We start from the raw sequence: 24,751 nt of genomic DNA, 5'->3' as shown, positions 1-24,751 counted from the left end.
TGATGATAATGTTCAAAAGATATTATATCGAGTTTTCTTTTTCTGACTGACACTTTGGACTCTAAGGTAGATGTCCTCTTTTGAATTAACTTCTGTTGCACCTTCTGTGCAGAGATGCAGGCTTTTCGTAACATTTTCCAATTCAGCCTGCATATCTTCTCTAGATATGCACTTTTTCCCCGTGTCTTAGTAGTATGTACTGCCAATCAGTATATAGCTTTTCTATGGATCTTTTTTGTCCTGTTGTGTTCAACATATTTACTCATCATGCAGTTTAACTGTATCTTGATTTTCTTAAATTACATAATTGTATCTTCTGTATTGAGTCTTACAACTCATTGTAATTATAAGAGATCATTAATTTTTGTTCTCAGTGAAGTCATAATCTTGTTTATAGTAGCATAAATGATGTAAGCCAATGATGCATTAAAACTGTACATTTGTAGCAGTTTGAAATGAATGTTAACAGAATTAGAAGTTCAGGGCGAAGCCTGTAAATTAAAAAGACCCTTTGAAGACTAACTTTGGTAGATGCTGTGAACAAACAGCTCCTGTTTTACTTGAACGATTTCACAGCACGACACACTTAAACAACAGTTGCATTTTCATCTCCTTGTAACATGTGACTCTATAGTCAAAGGCAATCAGTGTGGGGAAACCAGCTGAATTAAACTGGAATGAAATACCAGAGACAGCTTAATGTTTGATGCTGGTCACAGATTAACAATCTTCTGTTTCATGGGTTGGAGAAAAGGCCAAAGCATTCAAACTGAATTACAGTTTGTGCATTCAGCTTAAGAGGCTTAATGTAATGAAATAGTCTTTTTATCAATATAAAAATTTCTTGAAGTGAAATACTGAAATAACATAGAAATTGTAAGTTATTAAATTTGTATTTTTTTATTTAAAAAAAATTAAGAGAAATGGTTCAACTGACATTTTTCTTGACAAATCAGGACAATATACACATTGAGATCACATAACACTGCAAATGTAAACTAACAGCATATAGGAATTCTTAAAAGCTGTAACATATTTTGTTTCTGAAAAAAGTGACAGTTGATGAAATTGAACCTAAAAATAGCATAAGAAATCTGCTTATTCCCTTCTAAAAATGTTCTTAAAATTATATGTAATAAAAAGAGTAAAGATGTAAATTTTTTATCAGTGTGTTTGATTTATCGTATCAGTAAATAAATTTAACATCAGCATAATGAAATAATATTACATTAAACCTATAGTAACACATTAAATAATTGTACAATCTCAGGGGTTGGAAGGGACCTCAAGATCATAGAGTCCCATTCCTCCTGCTCAAGATGGTACCCTACAATAGATAGGTGTCCAGATGTGTCTTGAATATCTTCATAGAAGGAAACTCCACAACCTCTCTGGGCAATCTGTTCCTAAAAAGTTCTATGTGGTAGAATGGGATTTCCTATGTTCACATTTTAAGCTACTGTTCCTTGTCCTATCACTACAAACAACTGAGAAGAGCCTGGCCTCATCCATTTGCCTCTCCCCTCCCTTTAGATATTTGTAAACATTAGTCAGATTCCCCTCTCAGTCTTCTTTTCCTGAGGCTGATCAGTCCCAGGTTACTTATCCTTTCCTCATATGAGAGATGTTCCAGGCCCTTTATCACTCTTGTGGTCCTTAGCGAGTCTCCTAGGAGATCCCTGTCTTTTTTGAACTGAGGCACTCAGAACAGGCCATAATACTCTAAATGTGGCCTCACAAGGGTGAAGTAGATAGGGAAATATTAACTAATACAACAATTATATTCACTATATAAGTATTATTTATTATGTAGAAGCAACTAACGCTTTACCTTGACCATGGTATTAAGACATTGTTTCTAGTCTGTGAGTGGTATATTCAATTGTTTGAGTCACTGGAATTTTTCTTTGGGGTTGGATTATGACTATCCTTCAATATAGGTAACTGGGGCCTATCATGCCCTGCATGTTAGTGTTTAGGATTTTCCAGAGCATAATCAAAGATTTCTTCAGGATTGAGTGTTACATTTCTGGTAAGAACAGGAAGAAGAAAAAGCCAAGACTTGTTGAATGTGTTTTACAGGAAGCCTTTTAAAGGCCAGATCAAGTGCACTAGGAAGGAAATAGATACTTTATAGTTCCTCACTAGAGTGATTTTTCTCTTTACCACTTGGATTGTCCTGTATGGTACAACCCTTGATGACAGTGTTAAAATGAAAACTAATGTTCTTATAAATGTTTGAGACTACAGTGAAGGACATACATGACATCTTGTTATTTTAGGTGTAATGAGAATGCTTGAAATAGTTGTAAGTGATCATTTAGCATTTCTTTGCCATCAGTACACAATCTAACTTTGCTAATTTGGTGAATTTACAGGGATAATGAACATTTATTGAGTGTTTTGAGTGGGTCTTTTGACTGTGTGACTGTTGGCTACCATTTCTCTTTAGTATGTTGAAGGTGGAAGAAATTTATGTACCAAAGAGACTGACTTTATGGAAAAATGCTTTTCAAATTTCAATTTTATGAAGTCTTAGCCATTTCTGTGTCAGTATGTCTACCCTTGGTACAGAAAATCTTTTCTGGTTGTCATTCCTGTAAGTTGGAATCTCTTACCTGAACAGAATCACTGAATAGTTATGAACAGAAAAGAAAACAATCCTTACTGGATATACACACTGAAGTAAATTGTTTCTTGTTCTTTAAGCCTTGTTGGTTTGATTACAGAAATACAGGTAAAAAATAGCAGAACTAGTACACAGGATTCTGGCCAATAAGAAACTAGTACTTCTATGAATATCTGAAGTTGCTCATTATTTTTGACGGAGAAGTTACATAGAGGTTAAAAAGGGCCTGTTCCCATTGCTTTGACCTTGTTGCATTTCCCATCTGTCAGTGACCTGCTAAGCAGTGCAGGGCTCTGCCCTCAGGTCTCCAACTGCACCCAGCAGCTTTGACTGCTATTAGCTGCAAAATACCAGTTCCTTCTGTGAGGCCTGAGATGCTAATTGTGCTTCAAATCTGCATATGTGATCTGCTTTACATAATGCATAATTATTTATAAATAATAGCTTGACTTCTATGTCTAAAGAAATGTGGCTATAACAAATTTTCTGCAGCCACTAAGGCAGGCTCACCTAAACACTACTGAATTTTCTTGAATGTATTTTGGTAAATTATAATTAGTCAGAAGAAGTAGTTCCAAGTTCTTTGGGACACTTGATAGTGAAAAATGGCTTCTCTCATTCTATGCAGCACTGAAATCTTATGCAGCCATCTGGGTAGAATTTTGTTAACATATACTTGGGTGATATTTAATGTTAAAAAAGTGAAGTTTTAAAGTTTTAGTCCTTTGGGAAAGTTAATTCTTTTTTTTTCTTTCCTGTGTAATAACCCTTAAAAATGCTGGCATCAAGCCATTTCATGTGACGATAACTGTTTTCTGTAAGTTTCTGTCAGTAACAAAGGTATCAAAATGTTGTCAATATATTCTTCAAAAGAAGCCCTGTTTATCTTAAGAAATTGAATCAGTGGGATAAACAAACAAAAGTTTTCTTTCAATCACCCACAGAGCAGACTTTTGAAAATTATTTTCCAAGTATTTGTAATGCTTTTGTGCTCTAGTTTTTTTCTTTTTTTTTTTTTCTTGTGTTGTTGGTGTAATAATTTTTGTTTTAGTTTACCACCAGAGATTATTTTTACGAATCTTATATGGTGAATTGGAAGTTTTGGATATTATTGTTAAGGTAAATACCATGGTATGAATTACCAAGAAGGGTTTGCACATTGCTCTTTTTTTGTGATTCATGTATACATATTTCTTAATTTATTTACACAAACTGTATTTAAGGCAAAAAAGAAAAAGGAAAAGAAAAAGGTGTTTGTCATTTAGGGCTGCAAAGAAAAACGTTAGTACATATTTCACTTTTGTACTTGATTCAAGAATCTGACTTTTCTGCCTTTATTCTTCCAGTCTGTCTAATTTATAATCTGAGAGGCAATGCTCATTTTCAGCATTTTCTTTTTTTTTTTTTTTTTTTTCCAGGTCATGGAGAAAATAATCTTGATTTTGTTGCTAAGTTTGACAATCTTGATCCATCCTGCCTGAGGAGTTTTTAACTAGTCTATGGATTAGCAAAAGATGCCAATCCTGATTAGCTCAAAGAGCACTTTTTCTTCTCATCAGGCACTGATTGTTTGCACAGACCTTTTCATCAAAGTGATTTACATAATGCTTAACATATTTCATCCCACCATCTAGGTAACAAAAATTGTTTCCATTCTTATCAGGTTCTGGTGGCCAGTAAGAACTTTGGGTTTCAGGGTTTCGGAAAGGTTTTGTTCAAATGTTAGCAGATAATGGGCTATGGGTTGAAACCAGTTGAGATTTAGTGAGAGAGATTTTTTTTGTTAAGGAGCTATCTTTTTGGTAGTTAAATCCAGTGCAGTTATTTTCTTCTGTAACAACTCCAAAAGGGAATGCTTTTCATCCAGACCATACAGATGTCTTAAATTAAAGAGTTGTTGTTTGTTCCTTTTTTTTGTTCATTTTGTCGCAGCTTTCCATGTCATTTCTTATTACTCATTTAATTTTAAATTCCCACTATTTTATTATTTCAGTTGGAGTAGTGTAGGTGCTTTTATACAGCACTGTCATGCAGCGTGTGATGGAATTTCATGTCTTGTCCCTACTAATAACCTGCTACTCTTCCAGTTTGATCTGAGAGCTTTTGGCTGGCTGGATACTCTTGTTCAAAAGGCAGCTTGACCTCCAACAATTCTTCTCCTTAGTTTCTGAGATGTGTCTGCACAGGCCTTGTAAGTCTGTGGTAAGAGGGATGATGTTACCCAGCCTCTCACATCCCAGTAACTTGCAGTCATTCTACCCTTCCTACAAAGAAGGAACTAGAGTTTTTTCATGTGGGTTAGGAGTGACGATAGGCTAAATGGTGAGTTTAGGTTATAAACAAGGATGTGACATAGCCTGTACTTAAGGCTTTAATAATATAGGTGGTCTGTGAGACAGAGATTAAAGGGAGTTCAATTAACTTAGTAAAGTAAGTTGCAGCTCTGTCATCAGAGAGTTGAATTCCCTGATGCGTAACACTAACTTTCATGAAATTGATGGTAAATGTACAAATTGGGCTGACAGTCGAGTGTTCCAGTGGAATACATGAGATGTTTCTTGAAATTCAGTTCTGCTTTCACTAGTCTGCTAAAAACATGTAATGATATTTGAACAGTCATGGCTTTGAATAGTTATGTAAAAATCTTCCTTACTACACTCCCAAAAGCCCTTCATAACTTCTGCCATATTCTTATTACTTTTCTCCCTATTTTGACTTATGTGGTCCTACCTGTACCAACTGAATCGAGAAAACTCTTTCTTCTGCAAACTAATGGTCGTAAATAAATATTCTGTCACCTAGTTCAGCATCTACACAACTAGCTGTAAAATCATTCTATAAATGATGGGAAGAAATCCTGAACTGTTGTGACACCCTTGTACCCCAGTATCTTTTGAATGGATGCAAAAGTGCATGGAATGGATTGAGACCAAATTTATATATACTTATATATATAATGTGTGTCATTAGGGACTAGTTCCCTAGCACACTTTTAGATGCCTTAGAGTATCTCAAGTACAGAGCTAGCAAATCTGATCAGGAGTGATCCATGCTTTTGTGTCTGGAGTAAATTAATTTAAACATCTAAAATGGTGCAGCATGCTTTTATTTAGGCAACAGACTCCCACCAAACTGTTGCAAATTATGTGACAGCTTTTTCTTATGAAAAAAATGTTAATATAAATTAAGCCATCAAAATTAGTTATTCCTTCAGGAAAATTAATACCTTGTTTAGAAATGTGTATATATATACACATATATATTACATATATATTATATATAAATATATATATATAGTAAATATATATATTTACTAGAATCTTCTGTGCTTTGGTTTTTTTAGATTCCATTCTTAAAACTGATTTCTGCTTAATTCTCTATTCTTTCAGTTGGGATCTGCCTTTATTTTTCAGTGTTATATTTCTGGTTAAGTGTAATCTTGTTCTTTCAGTGTCAGCGTGTTAAAATATTTTCTGACTGTTTAACCACATAGCTTAATATATTATGTTGGGATTTTCTGAAAAATCATTTTGTGGTCCTCAATCCACTGAAAAAGCATCCTTGTTATCTTTTTTCTTTGTGTCCTAATAGAAAGTTTGGAGCGAAACTAATTGTAGTTATTGGTAAAAAAAAAAAAAAAAATAGGATGCAGGAAGACAGACTTGAGAGGTTTTTGGCATATATACAGTGTGTATGTGTGTGTATATATATATATACATATGTATTTGCATAACAGGTTTGCTGTTACAACAGGGCTATGAGCAACAGAAATAAAAGGGTGTTTATGTCTCTTATTTAGTTCCTTTGGCATCTAGAAGTTGAAGATGAAAGAATTCTAAAATATATAAAGTATAGCTTTCATGTGAATCAGAAATATGGCCAATAGATATTTTGCTGTCGCGCTCTCCAGTAGTGGTTTGCTTTAGTATGATCTATGTTAGTCACTGGGCCTTAAGTGCCCTGTTCTAGCACAGTGATGAATGCGTGCTTAACTTGAAGTAAAACTGAGAGTATGTGTTCATGATCAAATAGGAATGCTTTCCAAAACAAGATTATATGCTAGACAGCAAGCAATTACTAAGTTATAATTTTGTTTTTAAAGGATATGTAATGCTGGCAGCCTTGAGGCTTCTGGATCACAGGGTGGCTGGTATGTATATCTGGCTCATTAGCTAGCCAGCAAAAAATTTTGCTGGATAAAAATCCATTTGGCTGATTAGCTTCCTTTTTCATTAGTCCTTGAATTTTCTAAAGAATTTAGCTTAATTTTTTCCTCAGTAATGTAATATAACTACATGGAACAGTTGCAAGTCCAAATTGAAGGAGTGAAATATTTTCAAGTGAATTAAACAGACTGCTTTTTTCAGAGCTCAGTCATCTAAGGCTTTGTTTTGCTCTGCTAGATTCAACTGAGGCCAGCAGAAAGTGTTAGCTTGTATAAAGAAGTGTGTTTTCTCCTGTTTAATGCTAAAGGCCTCTGGGTTTGAGGAAGACTTCATAAAACTGAGCAATTTGTTCTAGTTCTTCTGGTTTATACAGATATTTTGAGTTATTGTGTTATAAATGTTATTGAGCATGGGTATGTAGTGTCTTGCAGTTATTACACAGTAAGCCAGGCACTACCTGAAAAAATATTACAAATGTATGTTTGCTTTGGGTGAATGTATGTTATTGCTGTTTTTTGGCACTAAATATTAGCCTTAGAAGTTACTAAGTCTTTGGTTCATATGAGAAATGAATTTGAGATGTTCATATGCACCAAAATGTGGATGATGGTGTGAAAAGGATAACTGTACAGCATCTTGGCAGAATGCAGAATTTTCAGTTGGCAACCATTTTTAACAGCTGAAGAGAAGCCATCCATGAATGCCAGTATACATTAATCTTCAGATTTATGTGGAGTATATCTCACTACATGCCTAAAAGGCAAAAAGATGCTGGAAAAAACTTACATGTCAAGAATATTTTTCTAAACCTTAATTTATTCAAAGAAAGCTAAAACACCTCCACAGTTCAACAAGGAAAGACATCTAAATAAGTGGCATACTTTTTTTTTTCAGTATTTCAGTACTGTTCACCTTTAGCTTCTAGTGAAGTCTACGAAAACAGTGAATATTCATCAGCAGTGAAAACTGAAAAAAAAATAAATAAATGTGGCTGTAGCTGTACATAATTAAGTCAGAAACTGTACCAAAAAATCCCCCCAAACCCAGAATAAATTGGTGAATTTTCTTGGAATTAACTCAGGAAGATGGTGAATTTCTTTTGTTTCCATTGCTACTTGCTGAGGCAAGTAGTGCTTTGGATGAAATAGAAACTTGGATAACAGTTTGAAGAAAGTAAATAAAATTTAAATACACCAGTGAATGTTACAGTTGAAGTTTAGTGGAAAAAAGAGTAAAAGGCAGCATGACTGACAGAGCTGAGGTTCTTATGTGAGTGCTAACTGGAACTGAGAAAAGCACATTACAGATCTTCATAAATGTGACTACTGCTTTCCTGATAATTTGGGTGATATGAAAACCCAATTTGTAAGGCATGATGGGCTACATAAACGACTATCATGCTTAACTGAGAGTTCACTGTGAGCATATAAAAAAACCGGATCTTACCCAGAATCTTGTCATGGATGATGAGTCTTCAACCTATGTGAAAGCTCAGTTCAAAGTTTTGCAGGGTTTGTGACTTCCCTTTTTCAGTTCTCACCCACTTTTCCTAGGACTGTAAAAATCTGTATAAACCTGTCTGTTTATTTAATAATGTTTCAACAATGAGTGAAAAGATTTAGTCATAAGGGCTGACCATGGTTTTCCTTTTTCTGTGGATGCATTAAAAAATAATTATGTATTTACATTGAAAGGAAATCAGATGAATCTTTTCAGAGCTTGCACGGTGTAGACTAACTTAGATTCCTCATTCCTCAGTGAACAGTGACAGAGTGTGCTAATGGCAGAGTTAGTTGTGTGGACACCTAAGTAATCTCTTTTCTTAGTTACTGCCACCATGCTGTGTCCTCGAGCATTGCAGAGAGATCATTGCTTACTTTCTGCTCCTGATTTGGCTAAGCAGAAGCAGCTGGTATTTGTTGTTAACAGCAAATGTGAAACAGTGCAACTAGATCATCGGGGGCTGTGTCATCAAGTTAAGTGCCACACAACCTTGTTTGCTTATTTAATAATTACAAGAGAATAGTAATGTAGCTGCTTTTGCAGAAAAGGATGAAAATGTTCTTGGTTCCATCAAGGACAGATTCCTCAGACAGTTGCAGAAAGACGTTTGTACTAATCTTTAACACGGTGTGTTTTTTTGTTTTTTTTGTTGATTTATTAGACTTCTGTGTATTTGGAGTGATAAATGACAGGCCAATTTTCTTTCCACATGCACACAGCTGGTATCTACCTGGTTAAATGTATTGACACACAAATTCTTAGTATCAGGATTATTTTTTATTCCTAAGGAACCTACTCTCCTAGATAAATACAGCTGTTTAAGCTTTTTGAGTATATATTTTGCCAAGAACATCTTTCTGAGTAGTGCTTGTTCTAGTATGCTGAAATCTTCTTAATTGAAATCCCTTCACAGTCTGTTTCTTCTCCTAAATCTCCATCACCTTTCTCTCTGTCTTTTGTGTTGTAGCTCTCCCTCTCCCACTTTCTCTCTTCTTAATCCTTGACCCTGGGCAACTTTCTGCCTGTTCCTCTAGTTATTACTTCCTATCCTTTGTCTCCCGCTTGGCATCTTGAGTGCCTCAAACACTCTCAATGCTCCATTTCTTTCTGCCTTCTGTTCACTCATGTCTTTCACTCACTGTACCTCACATTTTATCTAGTGTTCAGTGTCTGGAAACATACTCTTTTTCTGAACAATAATCTAACTCCTTCCCTATTAGAAATAAATTATTCTTCTCTAGCTTTTTTAGTCAGTAACTAAGCCTGGCCTCCTTTGAAATATGTTGCCTCTTTCTTTTTTAAAACTGTCAGTTCTTATATACTGTTACTGAACTGGTTTAGGATTAAGCACACTGCTAAACAGAAAATTTTAGTTGATTCTACTGATTAAATCTTTTCACCTGTTGTGAAAATCACATCCATATGTCCTAAGTTGCAGGATTGGGACGTACAAAGATCATTAAAAAAAAAAAATCTGAAAAATTATAATGTATAAATCCTGAAAAGCTTTATTCACCCTTTCTCTCTGACATGGAAGGTATTGTGTCAAAATTTGCCTTGTGTGTGAATACTTAGTACTGTTTGTCATTGCTAGAATCAATTTTATATCTTTCTTAGTTGGATAATATGTTATCACTTTCTTGGTTAAAAAAATCGAGTTAAACACAATTTTAATGACTTTTCCTTTCTTCTGGATTTTTTTATGCACTGATCATTACTCAGGGGAGTTTATACTGAGGATCATATCTGTAACATCACAGGTAGCATTCCCTCATATGTTAATGTAATGAAACTTTTTGTGAGATCTTGAAGCAAATGATCTCACTGATCTCTGAATCTATTCTCACAGCCTATTTTCATACTCACTCAAGACATGGATGTCAAAGCAGACTCATCGGCATTGCTAAGGGGAATACAGAGTGAGATGTTTTACCCTTAAGAATCAGCGATTAATATGATATTATTCTTTCACCACAAAATCATATGTATTTTATCAGTCATCTTCTGCAAGATTGCCCGTTTGTCTTTGTTTCCAGGCTTTGAGTATCAGTGTGTTTTCCTGTTGGATAACAGGGAAAAGAGGCAGCACAGGATGTACATATTATTCCTGGAGAAGAAGGAACAGCACGTGCTATGTGGTGTAACCTCTTTGCCATCCTCCTCCTCCTATTTTTTTATATCAGAGTGTAGTTTTCCTCTGATTAATCATCTGTACCATGGCCTTGATATAAATACCACACTAAGTGTTAATTAATTTTGTTTTCTCAATGGTGCCCCTGGTTGTCTCTACAGGCTGTTATTTTAATACTTGCTTCTGGTGCTTTTACATCTTTCTCTCTATACAGCCATTCCAGTTCTCTAAAATCTTTATACAGTAACATTTGTGCAGCGTAGAAATTACCTAAATGACTTCTGCGAATAGGCATATCAAAGTTAGATTTCTACCTTTCTTATTTTTGCAGTTTTCAAGACTTTTGAAGAGAATTAAAAAGATATAAGTTATTTAAAATCAATCTAACTACATTTCTCATGCTTTTTCACATATCTAATACCACTGATTGTTTTGGATACTATCCCAGTCTAGAAGTTACCATGAGCACTAAAATACTTTGGCATTGAAAAGGAGCTTTTAGCTAAAAGATTCTGGCATTGCAGCTCAGAATCTTGGCCTGAACATTGACTGTGGACTTTTGGCTGCAGTCACCTGACTCTACCCTGGGAACAGTGAGAGACTCAGACTTTGCTCTGAAGTGCCAGTTGTTTCTTCTCTTATGTTCCCTACTTGCTCTGTTGTTGTTGTGTTGTGTTTGTTTGTTTAATTTAAATATCTTCACTTATTTGCTTATAATGTCAGTTGTTTTTGGACAGCTTTTGTGGTCACTATGGAGTTTGTTTGTTTTTATGCTGGAGATTCATATTGAGGTTGTGTGTGTTTGATTCCCTCTTATAGGAAGACATCTTACACTGAGTTAGCACTTCAGAACAACACATTAATTTTTATTTGCTAACCAGAGAGATAGGCCTTAATTTTCCTGGTAATAAATTTCTCTGTTAACAATTGGAAGCAACCTAAACATTTTTCTCCTTTTTCAGCAATACTGAATTTCGTTTACTGATAACTGGAGAAATAGGACAAAGCCAAAGATGGTAAATTGGTGATTATTCCGGATACTGATATTTCAGGAACTTCTAGCTCTCTCTGCTCTACAGGGACCGTAGCCAGGAAGGATTTACTGATTGATTGGGTTGCAAAAACAGAGGTGCATGTAGCAAAAAACAAACAAACAAAAACCTTCTTGGAGATATTTGCATATTTTGGATATCTATATTTTTAAAATATGGAAAAAGAAACAAGAACTATGCTTTCAGTAACTGTGATCAAACATAAACTATTTAGTCAAAGAAGTTTGCCAATGATAACATGCAATGTCTTGCTGCTGTGAGATCTTGCAAAGAACAAACACCCATTGGAATATATTTGTCTTCAGTCAGTCATATCATAGGTGCTCTAAATGTATGCTGAGAATGTTCTGTTCTGCTGTGTTAACTTTGCCTTTAAATAGCGACCTGGTACCTCAGACTGTTTCAATTATGAATTACTGAATAAATCTACTTTGTTATTTTGTTGTTGTTCTAAAATATATGACTCCTAAACCCCAGGAGTCCACAGAACCTGGCATTTTGAGACTGATTTTACTTTATTTACCTTTTTCTTTGCTACTTCTGAGAAGCAAACACTGAAAAGTATCTAATCAATGTAAAATTTTCGTTATTCCTGCTTCAAAAACTTATAAAAATGTTTATAAAATTTAGTAAAATAGATACAATACAAAAAGATTAACTGTTGTATTTTTGTCTTGTGTGTTGTTATAATGATGCAATCTGGAAGGCGTGGAGTGCAAGGAAAGATTTTATATATAGAATAGACAAAAACTGAGAACAGTGTAAACATTAGTCTCACATTTAAGTGCTTAGTGGTTGTACAAGACACATTCCCCCATAACACAATGGGTGTTATGACTCATCTTACTTCTTACTTCTTTTTGCTAAGAAAAAATGATGTTTGAAAAGCTGGATTTTTTTTTCCCCCACAAGAAGTTTGTTTCAAAACAGCTGAGAAATTAAAGCAGGATTTCTAAAAGATGCTGCAGAGAGAACACTGTGTCTGGAGGACTATGGAGCTGTAGATACTGTGGTAATTTACTATAAATATGTCTTATCTAATACATCTTTCTGCTCATTTAAGAGACTGTGTAAAAACACTTAGCATAGCAAGAACACACTGTTTGTGGAAAGAATTATGAGTGCTATATATTTAAGGGGTTCAGCACCAAACTAGGGATTATTTACTTGTCACAGTTTGAGGATACAACCTTATCTGTACCCCTGAGGTTTCAGTGCATCACATGTCTTATCTGTATACATGAAAAGATTTTTTAAAATATGTTGTTTGTTTGTGCTTGGAAGTTCTGGGTAGTAAATATATCCAGGGAAGTGTAAAGTACTCAGCCTTCTTGTGTTTACTTTGCTCAGCATTAAGTGTGCTTTTAATTTATTAATGGTTAGAAGAGCTTATGCTTAAGGAAAGTGCTACTAGTATGGAGAAAAGTGAAATTGTTCTTGGGTAAATGAAAAATAAATAACGTTTGCTGTGTATCAGTGAGAATGTTTTAAACTGTAGAGATTATGCAGTGAAAATATTTAAGTTATGCTGCCTTGCATTATTGCTTATTATTTGCAATTAATTGAGATTTGAGATACAACTGTAAAAATGCTACAGATTAGTAGATCAGCACATATCTTTGATGTGCTACCTGGTAATTCTATGGTGGGTGTTAACACTTAGAGATGAACAATGTGCTACATGTAGTTGGAAGACTGAATTTGTTTCATGCTGAGAAAGTTTGGGAATTTTTAAAAATTGGACTGAAGAACTGCAATACAAATTTCATATTTAAATGTTAATGGATAAGGACAAGCTTAATGAAAAAGAGAAATTCCAAGAAATGTAGTGGCATGTGTCTATAATATTTTATATAGTCTATTTATAATGTTGTTTATTTTTCTTTATGAACTAATATTGGGAGCATATGTTAGTAATACAAAAGTCACAGAGACAATTTCATTTTACAAAGCTGAAATACACTGGAAGACCGACACATTTAGACTTCTAAATCAGGTTCAATTTAGTGAGTTAACTCTACCTCTAAACAAGAAATGATGTGGCCTCAGCACACAATCCTCAATATTCAGTTGTTTTTTCAGTTTCAGTTGTTTACTTTGTACTCAGCACAAAGTAAAAACATAGGTGAATTTAATGACTTATCTGAACATTGTCTTTTTTTTAAAGTATAAATGTTGATTAATTACCAGTGTAGAGATGGCTAAAATTATAACAGTTGAATGGGATCAAATTAGTAGCAAATTGCATGAAAGGATTAAGAAAACAAAATGTTTACATGAGTTTTTGGGGATGGAGAGCACTTTTTGCTATTGTGCTTTGCTTTCTTAGTTAATGTAAATTGTCTCACAGTCCATTTGGTGCTAAGCAACCCTAATGACATCATCTAACATTTTTAATACATTTCATTCTTATTGTTCTGAAGAAATATTGCAGTTCTTCAGTTCCCAAACTGTTTAGTTTTAAAATATTATTTAATATTTCTCCAGTACCTTGGGATGTATCACTTTTTTTTCTTAATGGGATCTTTGTGATAAAATAATTACGTTGTGTAGCATTTTATGAGAGCCCATACAAATAAGACCTGTGTTAAATGCACTACAATGGTTTATCTAGTCTGTCTATTATCTGGTCTATCAAGTTCTGTAACTGATGTTGTACAACCAGTTTTTATATATTTTTCAGTTTGCAAAAGATATGAATCGAGGTCTTAATAACTATATATCTTAACTATGTATTTACATATAAACTACTCTTTATCTGTGTTTCTTAGTTAAAAAATTAAGTATAAAAATGTATTTTACCTAATGACAATGAGTTTACAAAAATCAGCAACACTGTGTTTCATTTCTAAAAATCAACTTGTATTTTTTTTCAAAACTGATTACTTTTCATTTTATTATAAAAATTATAGCCATAATTTTAGTTAAACTTGCATGTGCATTCTTGCTAACATTTAAGATGTCTATACATGTAGTATTATGTTTATATACATCTTCAGCAACCAAGCAGCAGTGTCAACTGCAGTGAAGAAGAGCAGCAGTCACTGGATAGGGTCTCAAGTGGTTGATTCAGAGCCTCTTCCCTACTTTTTGTGGGGTACTGACTTGGTTGGATAATGGGGGAGGTGTTGTTGTGTTTTTTGTTTTTTTTTTTTTTCCCAACATGCAGCAGCTTCTGTTGTGATGCCTGCCTCTGGAGCAGCAGTAGGTGACCCTATCATTACTGTCTAGGTAGCCTTCAGAAGCCATTGCAGCACAGTTGGAACCCTCTTCTGTCTCTGATCAGAGCTTCTCAGATCTGGAAGGCTGAGAGTAAACTGAAGCTTGAGCTTAGCCATCCCTCTGTAATGTTATAGATACTTACCTAGCTAGGAATGAATGGTCTGTGAAATGCCTACTTTTTGACTTCTATAAGTGGAATGAGATTTGGAGGTTCTGGTAGAAAATAAATAAATTGGGGTACACATATTCAGCTCCCTCATTAGTGAAAGTTTCTTGAAGCATTATTATAGACAGTTGTTGCTAGCCATGTCCACGTAATCAGAATTCTTAAATTTGTTTCTGAGTAGACAACAGTTTATGAAAATATAACTATTATTTCTTAATCCTGAGAACGGTTAGTTTCCTCAGTACCTCACAATTTGTAGGATTTTATAATAAAATGAGACAGACTTTGGATTTGAGCCTGGAAACTGTACACCTTGTAGACTGTCTGGGCTCTTCTGGCAAGAGGTGAAATTCAAGCACAGTAAAATCATACACTAAATTTTAGGATAATTTAATTCATTAAGATGTTCTGTTGTATGAGGACTGTATTTTCAAGGAGAATGTTAAAGCTTCAAGGATTGTTGCTCATTTTACCAAGTATTTTAATTTGCTTTGCTTATTGATGCAGTGCAAGATCTGGATTATTTTGAGCTATAAGTTTTCAGAAGCTTTGAAAATCAACCTATATTTAATCAAACAGGCTTAGAGATTCTGACCCTTGTGCTTTGTTTTATCATGATCTCTTTAAATTAGGAAAAAATAGCAAAAATTAAAAAATAAATTACAAAACTGAAAGTACAATTGTACAAGATCTGAACTTTCCACAATAATCTTGCAGGACTGATGTGTCTGCGCATATTAACGGATATTCCTTTTGTTTATAGCATTGTATAGCACATCGCACTTCAGAGAACATTGCCTGTTTGGAATTCATTGGTTTTCTCAACAAATGAGGGTCTATCATTCAGGGAAAAAAAAAATACTTTGGGCAGTTGATAAAGAATAGATGCTGTGAATTGGAAGGAGAGTGCTCTATGACTGGAGTGTCTGACACAGGGTTGTGGGCTGCTGGCTGTCAGTTTTTGCTCTTAACTCTTTCTCTCTGAATCCACCTTTGCTTGTTTGTAACCAGAATATTCTAGGTTGGTATTATGTTCAAGGTTAATGAAGAAAGATAAAGAGGACCTGAAGGGGCCTACAGGAAAGCTGGAGAGGGACTTTTTTTATAAGGGCATGTAGTGACAGGTTGAGGGAAAATGGCTTTAAACTGGAATGGTGTAGATTTAGACTAGATAATAGGTAGTGATTCTTTACTGTGAGGTTCCTGAGACACTGGAACATGTTGCCCAGTGAAGTTATGAATGCTCCTTCCCTGGAGGCATTCGAGGCCAGGCTGGATGGGTCTTTGAGAAACCTGGTGTAGAGGGAGGTGTCCCTGCCTTTAGCAGTGGGTTGGAAGTAGATGATCTTCAAGTTACCTTCCAACCCAAATAATTTCCTGTTTCTATAAAATACCACTTCAAACTGAAAGATTCTTTTCATGTGTTTCCGGTAACTGGCTAATGTAGATCAGTACAGTAACTGATAAGGGTGCACTTAGCTGATATCAGGAAGTTTATCTAATCAACCTGTTGACCTGCTCTAGCTTAGTTTTTCATTATGTAGCCATCTCTGAAATATGTGCTGGGAAGAAGCATGTTAAAGAGGGCCTTTGCAGTGGAGATGAACTACATTCTAGTGTGTGCATGAGGGGGGCAAGGCAAGTAGTGCACAGTTTTGCTAGATTTTTTTTCCCCATGAAATTTAAGAGCTTTTTTTTTCTCAAATGGTAACAAAATATGAAACCACAATTATGCTATTTTATTTAGTTTTGAACAAATAGGAAAACTGAAAGTGTGTATGTGTTGATAGTGTTCACCAGAGTCCCAAAAAGATTAAGAACATCCTATGTGTAGAAATTACCTACAGATGTGTATAATCATTTTGTTTTGTTATTCCAGGAGAGACTGCTTTAAAGGATGACTTCACTGAACGGCTGACAAATGTGGATGTAGCAAACAGAGGTGAAGATACCTGGGTCTTGGATTGCAGACTGGGGCTGTCAAACCCATTTGCTCATTCAAGTGAGAAGGAGAAGATCAACAGGAATGCATTGCATTTGAATCTGGAATTGAATGTGAGTAGCAGTCTATATTGGATTTCAACAAGCATTTTTATATACATTTCTGGTATGCATTTATTTCTGGTGTGCCCAAAGCCATGTTCCAAAATACAAAACAAATAGCAAAGTTTTGGATGTGGTGCAGTTTTCCAGATGGTTTCTGACTTCTTGCATCTATATGTGGCTAAGCCTGAGAGCAGTATATGCAAAAAATAAATAAATAATATATTATATTTTAATTATTTAAGTTATATACTCTAATTATATAAATTATATAAGTAGATTAAGATACATGATGTGATTACTGAAATCAATATGGGTGTTTTGTTTAAATTATTTTCCTGGAAATACATTGAGTGTGCATGTGCATGCATGTGTACAGCTCAGGAGTGCTTGGAGCTGTACTGTTAGTTCTAAAAGTTCTTAGGGCTTTGGAGCAGCTGAGCTGGGACTGGAATCAGACTAGACATGAATTTGTCAGGAACAGCTTATAAATTTAATGAGAAATAGGACACTGCAACTTCATATGCCACCACCCTGAGTGGGAACAGAATGTAGCGGAAGAGGAAAGAACCAAATCAATTGTGCTCTTGTAGCCCGTAAGGCCAACAGTACAGGGTTACATCAAAAAGAGGAGTGTTCAGCAGGGAGAGGGAGGGAGGTGATTGTCACTGCCTATTCAGCCTTTGTAAAGCTCTGCCTAAAGTACTGTATTTAGCCCTGGGAATCCCAGTACAGGAGGGATGTGGAACTGTTGGGAAGGGTACAGAGGAGGACCACAAAGATTATCAAAGGGCTGAAGTATCTCTCCAAAGAAAAAGGGCTGAGGGAGTTGGTCTTGTTTAGCATGGAGAAGAGAAGGCTCCAAGGATATGTTATGCTGCCTTCTGGTACATGAGGGGAGCTTACAAGCAGGAGGGAGACTGACTTTTTACACACTGTGATGGTGATAGAGCTGCCAACGGTTTATGGGCTGATTTGACCTCATTCCATGTCTAGCAGAGCAGAGGGACCCATGGATCTGCACCTGGAAAGGGATAAGGGAAAAGGGTGGAGAGATGAGCCCCAAAACTAATCAACAGCAATGATCTGAGGAAGAACAAACTATTTTACTAAATAAGCTATTGGAATGGAAGATAACACACTATAATACAATATAATTAGAATTGGAGCTAACAAATCAAATATAATGAGAGAGAGTGTCTGAAAACTGAAGGCTTTACTTTAATGCTGAGGTGAGATGGGATCAAGAGGAGCAAAAGGGAGGAGAGTTCTCACACTGTTGAGGCCAAAAAGGGGAGGGGAAATGACCTACCAAGGCCTTTCATCTGTTTCCCCTGAGCAGAAATGACAACAAAACAGCAATCAGCCCTCTGGGGAATGTAGTAGTTCTTCTCTTTTGGGACAGATACCTGGACCTGGAGCATTAACTTTTTAACTCCCAGTGCACTACATGACGTTATGATGTGGAATACCAATTACCCAAGGTTATAAAACTGTGACAAGAACAAGGGGGAATAAATTCAAACTAAAAAGGGGGAGTTTCAGATTAGATGTTAGGAATAAATTTTTTGCTTAAAGGATGGTGAAGCTCTGGCACAGCCTGCCCAGAGAGACTGTGGATGCCCCATTCCTGCCGGCATTCAAGACCAGGTCGGATGGGGTCCTTGGCAGCCTGACTCAGCAGTGTGTGCTTGCAGTTTGGAAGGCCAGCTATGTTCTGGGTTGCATTAAATAAGGAGTAGCCAGCAGGGAGAAGGAAGTGATTGTTCCCCTCTACTCAGATCTTGTAAGGCCCCATCTGAAGTACTGCATCTAGGCGTGGGGCCCTCAGTACAGGAAGGACATGAACTCTTGGAGCAGGTCCAAAAGAGGGTCACTAAGATGATCAGATGACTCCTATGAGGAAAGGTTGAAGGAACTGGGCTTGCTTAGCTTGGAGAAGGTTCCAGGGAGACCTCATTGTGGCCTTCCAATATTTTAAATGAGTGTATAAATAGGAGGGAGAATTACTTTATGAGGATGGATAGTGATAGGACAAGGGTTTTAAACTGAGACGGGGAGATTTGGGTTAGATGCTAGAAGGAAGTTTTTCACACAAAGGGTGGTGATACACTGGAATGATGCCCTGAGAGGTTGTGGATTCCCCATTCCTGGAGGCATTCAAGGCCAAGCTGGATGTGGTTCTGGGCAGCCTGGTCTGGTGGTTAGTGACCCTGCACATAGCCGTGGGTTGAAACCAGCTGATCATTGTGGTCCTTTTCAACCAAGGCAATTCTATGATGATTCTATGATGCTCTGTGGCAATCCTACTGATGGCAGGGGCGGTGGATCTTTAAGGTCCTCTTCAACCTAAGACAGCACTTTGAAGACAGTACCTTAAAGGTTTGTGCAAAGAAACAGTGACAATATGTGCAACAGCGACATCTATTGGTACAAATGCCAGAACTGACAAAGAATCACATTTAAAATACTTGTCATGATGACTGTCCCTGCTCTCTTGTAATTGCTATAAAACTGATTTGGGGTCCTAACCTTTTCCTAAAATAATTTAACAGAATTTTGTTGCACCATGAAAATATAGGTTTATCCTTGTAATAAAGCACTGAGATGAAAACAACTGGATTGAAAAGAACCGATACAAATTATTATTGCTAGTACAAATGCACTCTACAACATGAAGAATCTAATCCATGATGACATTTCATCTGTATTTATCAATTCCTATACAGCAGGAAAAGTACTTAATCAAAAGCCATTTAAGTACAATAAGTTGAGTAAGACATCTAAGATTAATAAGCAGTTTGTTTACATTTTCCTTTATTCAATCAGCATCTTCTGTCTAGAAATCTCATTAAATGTGTCATGGAAGGTGGAATTTCACTTTCTAAACAGGGAAGAATATTTATTCATACTCAGAACATGAGTCTCCATATCTCTCAAGAAGGTATTGGACAATAAATGATCCACCAGAAAACTTCCCTCAGCCCTTTTCCTGCAACTCTTCCTTGAAAGTCTGTCAAGACAGAACTTGAGCTTAATTACTTGCATAGCTCTAGGGTACCTGTGCCTATTCTTCTGCTACAAGTCCAGGTCCAGTTATGTAATAAACTGGACATTAGAGGTGGAGATGCCAGAAGAATGGTGATGAGAAGGCTGCTACTGGTGCTGCTGTCTGAATCGATTTGGACTTGCAGCACTGGTACCAACAACCTATGAGAAAAATGAGCAAGGCACTCTCAATGATATCTGAAAAGTCATGACAGTGATGTGAAGTCTGTGGTGACTGGAAAAAGGCAACAACACATTCTTTAAGAAGGGTAGAGAGGGCAACTCAGGAAACTACTGATCTGTCAGCCTTATCTCTGTGCCAGGGAAGATCATGAAACAGATCTTCCTAGAAGCTATGCTAAAAGCACATGGAAGAGAGGGAAGTGATACAACCAGTGTGGCTTCACCAAGAGCAAGTCCTTCCTGACCAACATAGTGGTGTAACTGCAACAGTGAAAAAACACTGATGTCACCTGTCTGGAATTCAGAAAGGCCTTTAACATGGTTCCCTGTAGCATCCTTCTCTCTAAATTGTAAATATAGTGATTTGATAAGTGTTCGATGGATGAGGAAATGGTTACAAGATCATTCCCAGAGAGCGGAGTGATGACCATCATCACTCAGAAATCTGTACTAAAACTGATACTCTTTAATATCTTCATCAACAATATTGATGGTTTTATCAAGTACACCCACAGCAAGTTTGTGAGTGACATCTAGGTTTGCAGTACTATTGACATACCTAAACTGGGTCTTTCAGCCTGGAGAAGAGGGGGTTCTGGGGAGACCTGAGAGCAGCCTTTCAGTATGTAAAGGGAGGTACAAGAAAGAAGGGAATGGTCTGTTTGGCAGGATCTGTTGTGATAGGACAAGGGGAAATGGTCTCAAACAAAATGAGGGAAGACTTAAACTGGATATAAGGAAGTGTTAAGGGTGCTGAAGCAGGGGAACATTTTGCCCAGAGAGGTGGTGGCTGCTCATTTTTGGACACGCTCAAGGTCAGGCTGGATGAAGCTCTGAGCAACCTGATCTAGCTGTAGATGTCCATTGCAGAGAAGTTGGACCAGAAGACATTTAAGGGCTCCTTCCAATGCAAAGAATTCTATGAAATAGGCTGCATGAATTGTTCAGGTGACAGCAGTCTGTTCCCAGATGTTGTCTTTTCTGTGCTCCTCAGACTGAACAGCATGACAGCTGTGGTCAGAGAATGTGTCCAAAGTGCAACTCCAAAGAAAAACAAAACATGTTTCCAAGGAATACTGACTGAATTGGACCAGTTCATTTCCTCATGATCACATTAGTTCATGTGATCTATGGCCCTTCCTTGCTATTGGAAGAACAAGTTTAACATGACTAATGAAAATTTAGGTACCACTGTTTTTGAAATGTAATTGTTACTAAAAATGATGTTAAAAACAAAGCTGCTTTACCTTGCTCTGCCTTATGTGAGCATGTAAATGTATAGAAATACAATTATATGCATATATAGATGGAATCATAAAAACATCCAGAAAAAGATTTTCAAGGCAGTCAAGTCCAAGCATCAACTTGACTTATCAAGTTCCATCACTAAACTATGTCCCTTAGTGTCATGTACATGCTCTCTTAAACCCCACCAGGGATGGGGACTCTCCTACTTCCCCATACAGTTTCTTTGTGTTATTGAAAAGATGCTTCTGTTTTTATTAATTGGAAGGAGGAAGATAAAATAGATAGGGAGTAAGACTGTAAATGAATTCTGCTCTAACAGGGATTTAAAATGTGCTCTCTGTATCCAAAGCTTGCATTAGTTTTTAAGATCTTAATTTGAGCATGCTGGGGTCCCATTTGCTGTCTGGAGTACAGAAGATAAGGAAGCAATACAGAAATGCAACTCCACCCTATACTTCATACAGCATTTCATCTCAGATGAAAAGGCACTTCAATGAGGTATACAACTGCAGCTCAAATAAGTATTAATAAATAGCAGTTGCTCAAGAATTTCTGGTAAATCTTTTGATGCAACTGTAGATTTTACTTTATTAAGTTTTTATTTTAAGCTTTAAACTATTAAGTCATAATGTAGGTGGGGTTTAAAAGGCCTGCTGTAAATGAAAAGCAGAGTACAGCAACTTAGAAAATGAAAGCAGGAAGGCAAAAGACTGAAAATTCAGCTCTGATCTTTCTTACACAAAGTGCCAGCCTTTGTGCCATTGTGCACAAAGGTCCTTCTAGGTTTACAGTTATCCTATTCCCTGTCTTTGTTACTTTGTATGTCTGTTCATTTCAACCTCAAGACCAGCCAATGCATTCTCTCCAATGACCCCTGCCTCAGTGCTTTCATTGGTTTCTCACATAGTGGGGTTTCCCACTTTGCTGTTCTGTACATTTACTGATATTATACAAAATATTTCTAAATAGTAAATTGCCTATCTAACAGGGCCCTTTTGTTTTATTACTATGTAACCCTTACGATCTTTCTGATTACCTGAAATAGTCGATATCTCAGTATCAAACAATTTTGATAAATATATTAAAAAACACATTCCATGGATTCAGCCCCCCTCCCCCCTTCCCATTTGTCTGATGTCTGCTCATACTGTTAATATCATTCAATGTTGAGTTTTGGTAAGAATTACCATATCTATGTGTCTATTGCAAAGTCTAAAATCAGTTACTTATATAACACATGCTCTGAAAGTAATGCCTCATGTTTTATTATGTTGACCTACAGCATCAGAGGTGGATGTTGTGGTGTGGAGGTTGAACATTCCTACTATTCTATTTTGTAGCTTTGTGGCAGGTGGCAGCAGAGGGGCAGGCAGACAACAAGGTGCTTGACATGGAAGTGTGTGTGAAGCAAAGGTGTGGCACTAAATTCATTTTGCTGAATGTTTATAGAGACCAAACAGTAGATGTGAGCACAGTGAGGTGGTGGGTGGTGCATTTCAGCACTGGTGACAGTGATGTGAAAGACAAGCTGTGTTCCAGATGGCCATGCAGATTTTTCTGAGCACAGCTTTTAGGCTCTTGTTCCTCACTGGTGAAAATACACAGCTAATGGTGGTGATATATTGAAAAACAGTGTTCTGTAGTTGAGAACTTGCTCTATCAAATGGTGGTGTTGTGTTCTTTATGTCTGTTGGAATTTTCAAAAATAAATAGGAGGTGTTATGTTTGGAGCAGCTTACATATTTTAAGTGATTATAATGGCAATACTTAGATTTCCAGACTACAGGAAGACTGCTCTCTTAATGGTTTACTGTAAGCTTAGAGAGAGAAAGAAACTGAAAACAAGAAGATTTTGAGGCTTATACGTTTTTCCTTCCATCTTCTCTGCCCTTTCTATGTTAGAACATTTGAAGAGTTAAACTACTAATAATGTGAAATAAACAGTTTCAGAAGCAAAAGGAAGAGTCTGGATATCTTTATCAACCAGCACAGTAAGTGTTTGGCTGCATATGGTGCATGGAGCAGGACAGGGTCAGCTTAGTTCCGATCAGCTCAAACTCATAGAATCTCTGCCACAGGTGGCTCCTCAGCCTGGCATGATTAGTTTCTATTTCAATTATATGATGCTTTTCAAAAAAAAAAAGAAAAAAAAAAAAGAAGCCCCTTTATTTTAAGAACTCCTGGCAAGATTCGTTTTCCATACGGTTTAGACATTTCTATGTCTCTATGCCTTGTTGTGGTTCTTTATTTTGCTGCGATCTGAAAAGGCAATCTAGATAGAGATGCTGTCAGGAAGCATTGAGCCCTGCTGTGTAATAACGATAGAAATGGTCAGTTGTATTTCTGCCTTTCTGTTTTCTTCAAAGAAGTTTTAAAGCTCTCAGGCACTTCAAGAAGCACTGGGGCTTACTGTAGGTGTGACTTCTGTCTGTGATGAAATGTAGGTCAGAAAGGGTGTGGGTTATTAAATGTTCTTTAAACTGAAAGGAATGATTGTCCTTTTGCGTAATTAATGCATTGACTGCCCTGAGTATTGGCGTAACAGGCTGTAGGGGCTTTTCAGAGACAGCAGAGTGATGAAATTATTAAATGAAGAAGCTTGTATCATTACCATAAATTATTTCTTTTACTAAAGATTGGAAATTGCTTCATCCTTCAAGCGCAGCATTAAAGTCTGTTCAGAGAGACTTTCATAAGGAGATCTACCTAGTGTTAAAACACTTCTGCCAGTGGAGTGTTTCTTTGCTCAGTCCTATTTGCATATGCATAGTATCATCTCTTTTTGTGTAAAAATATTAAGGGCATCTGGAGATATACACAGTTTAGTCAGGAACATTCTATTGATACCCGCGTGTTCTTCATCAGTTATCTGGTCCCTACACTGGGGCTGTCCAGTGGAGTAATTGTCAGCCTGGGAGAAACAGGACATTACAGAATCTTCCTTTATTTTGAGGTTGGGGGTTTGAGTCATGCTCTGAATTAGAGGTACCACTTGGCTTCCAGTTTTGATAATTTATTTAGCAGTAGATGCAGGGATGAGTCTTTCCTACTTCGTTATGTTAGAAATCTTGAAGTTTTCTTCTCAATTCCTGTAGTTTGCTATCAAGAGAACACATAAACAAGAGTACATATAAAACAGACTCATTTTCTTCACATTTGGGATGTTGCCTTTGTTGATATAAGGCATATTTCTACTTCTGGACTTTTAATTATTCTGTGTTCACCTCTGGGCTTCCTAGTATAACAGCAGAGACCATAACTGTGGCCTGACTCTCAAAGAACCATTCTTTTCACTACTGATCTGATCACTGTCTCATAAATGTTGTTGGGAAGTTGCTTAAGTATAAAGTATGGTTTTCC

The 24,751-nt window shown here is 36.4% G+C and overlaps 1 protein-coding gene across 1 annotated transcript in view; it reads left to right on the top strand.

Annotated features, from left to right (window-relative positions):
* The window catches only part of LOC107314961 (formin-1-like), a 43,397-nt gene extending 26,295 nt beyond the window's left edge, over nucleotides 1-17,102 (top strand). The window contains exon 5 of the mRNA XM_015864837.2: nucleotides 16,749-17,102. Within this exon, the coding sequence (XP_015720323.1) occupies nucleotides 16,749-17,032 (284 nt within the window). The 3' untranslated portion in view covers nucleotides 17,033-17,102. The remainder of the gene's footprint in view (nucleotides 1-16,748) is intronic.
* The last annotated feature ends 7,649 nt before the right edge of the window (nucleotides 17,103-24,751 follow it).

This window comes from Coturnix japonica, chromosome 5 (assembly GCF_001577835.2).
Source record: "Coturnix japonica isolate 7356 chromosome 5, Coturnix japonica 2.1, whole genome shotgun sequence".
In the NCBI taxonomy this organism is placed as follows: Eukaryota; Metazoa; Chordata; class Aves; order Galliformes; family Phasianidae; genus Coturnix; species Coturnix japonica.
This window is presented reverse-complemented; position numbering and strand designations above follow the sequence as displayed.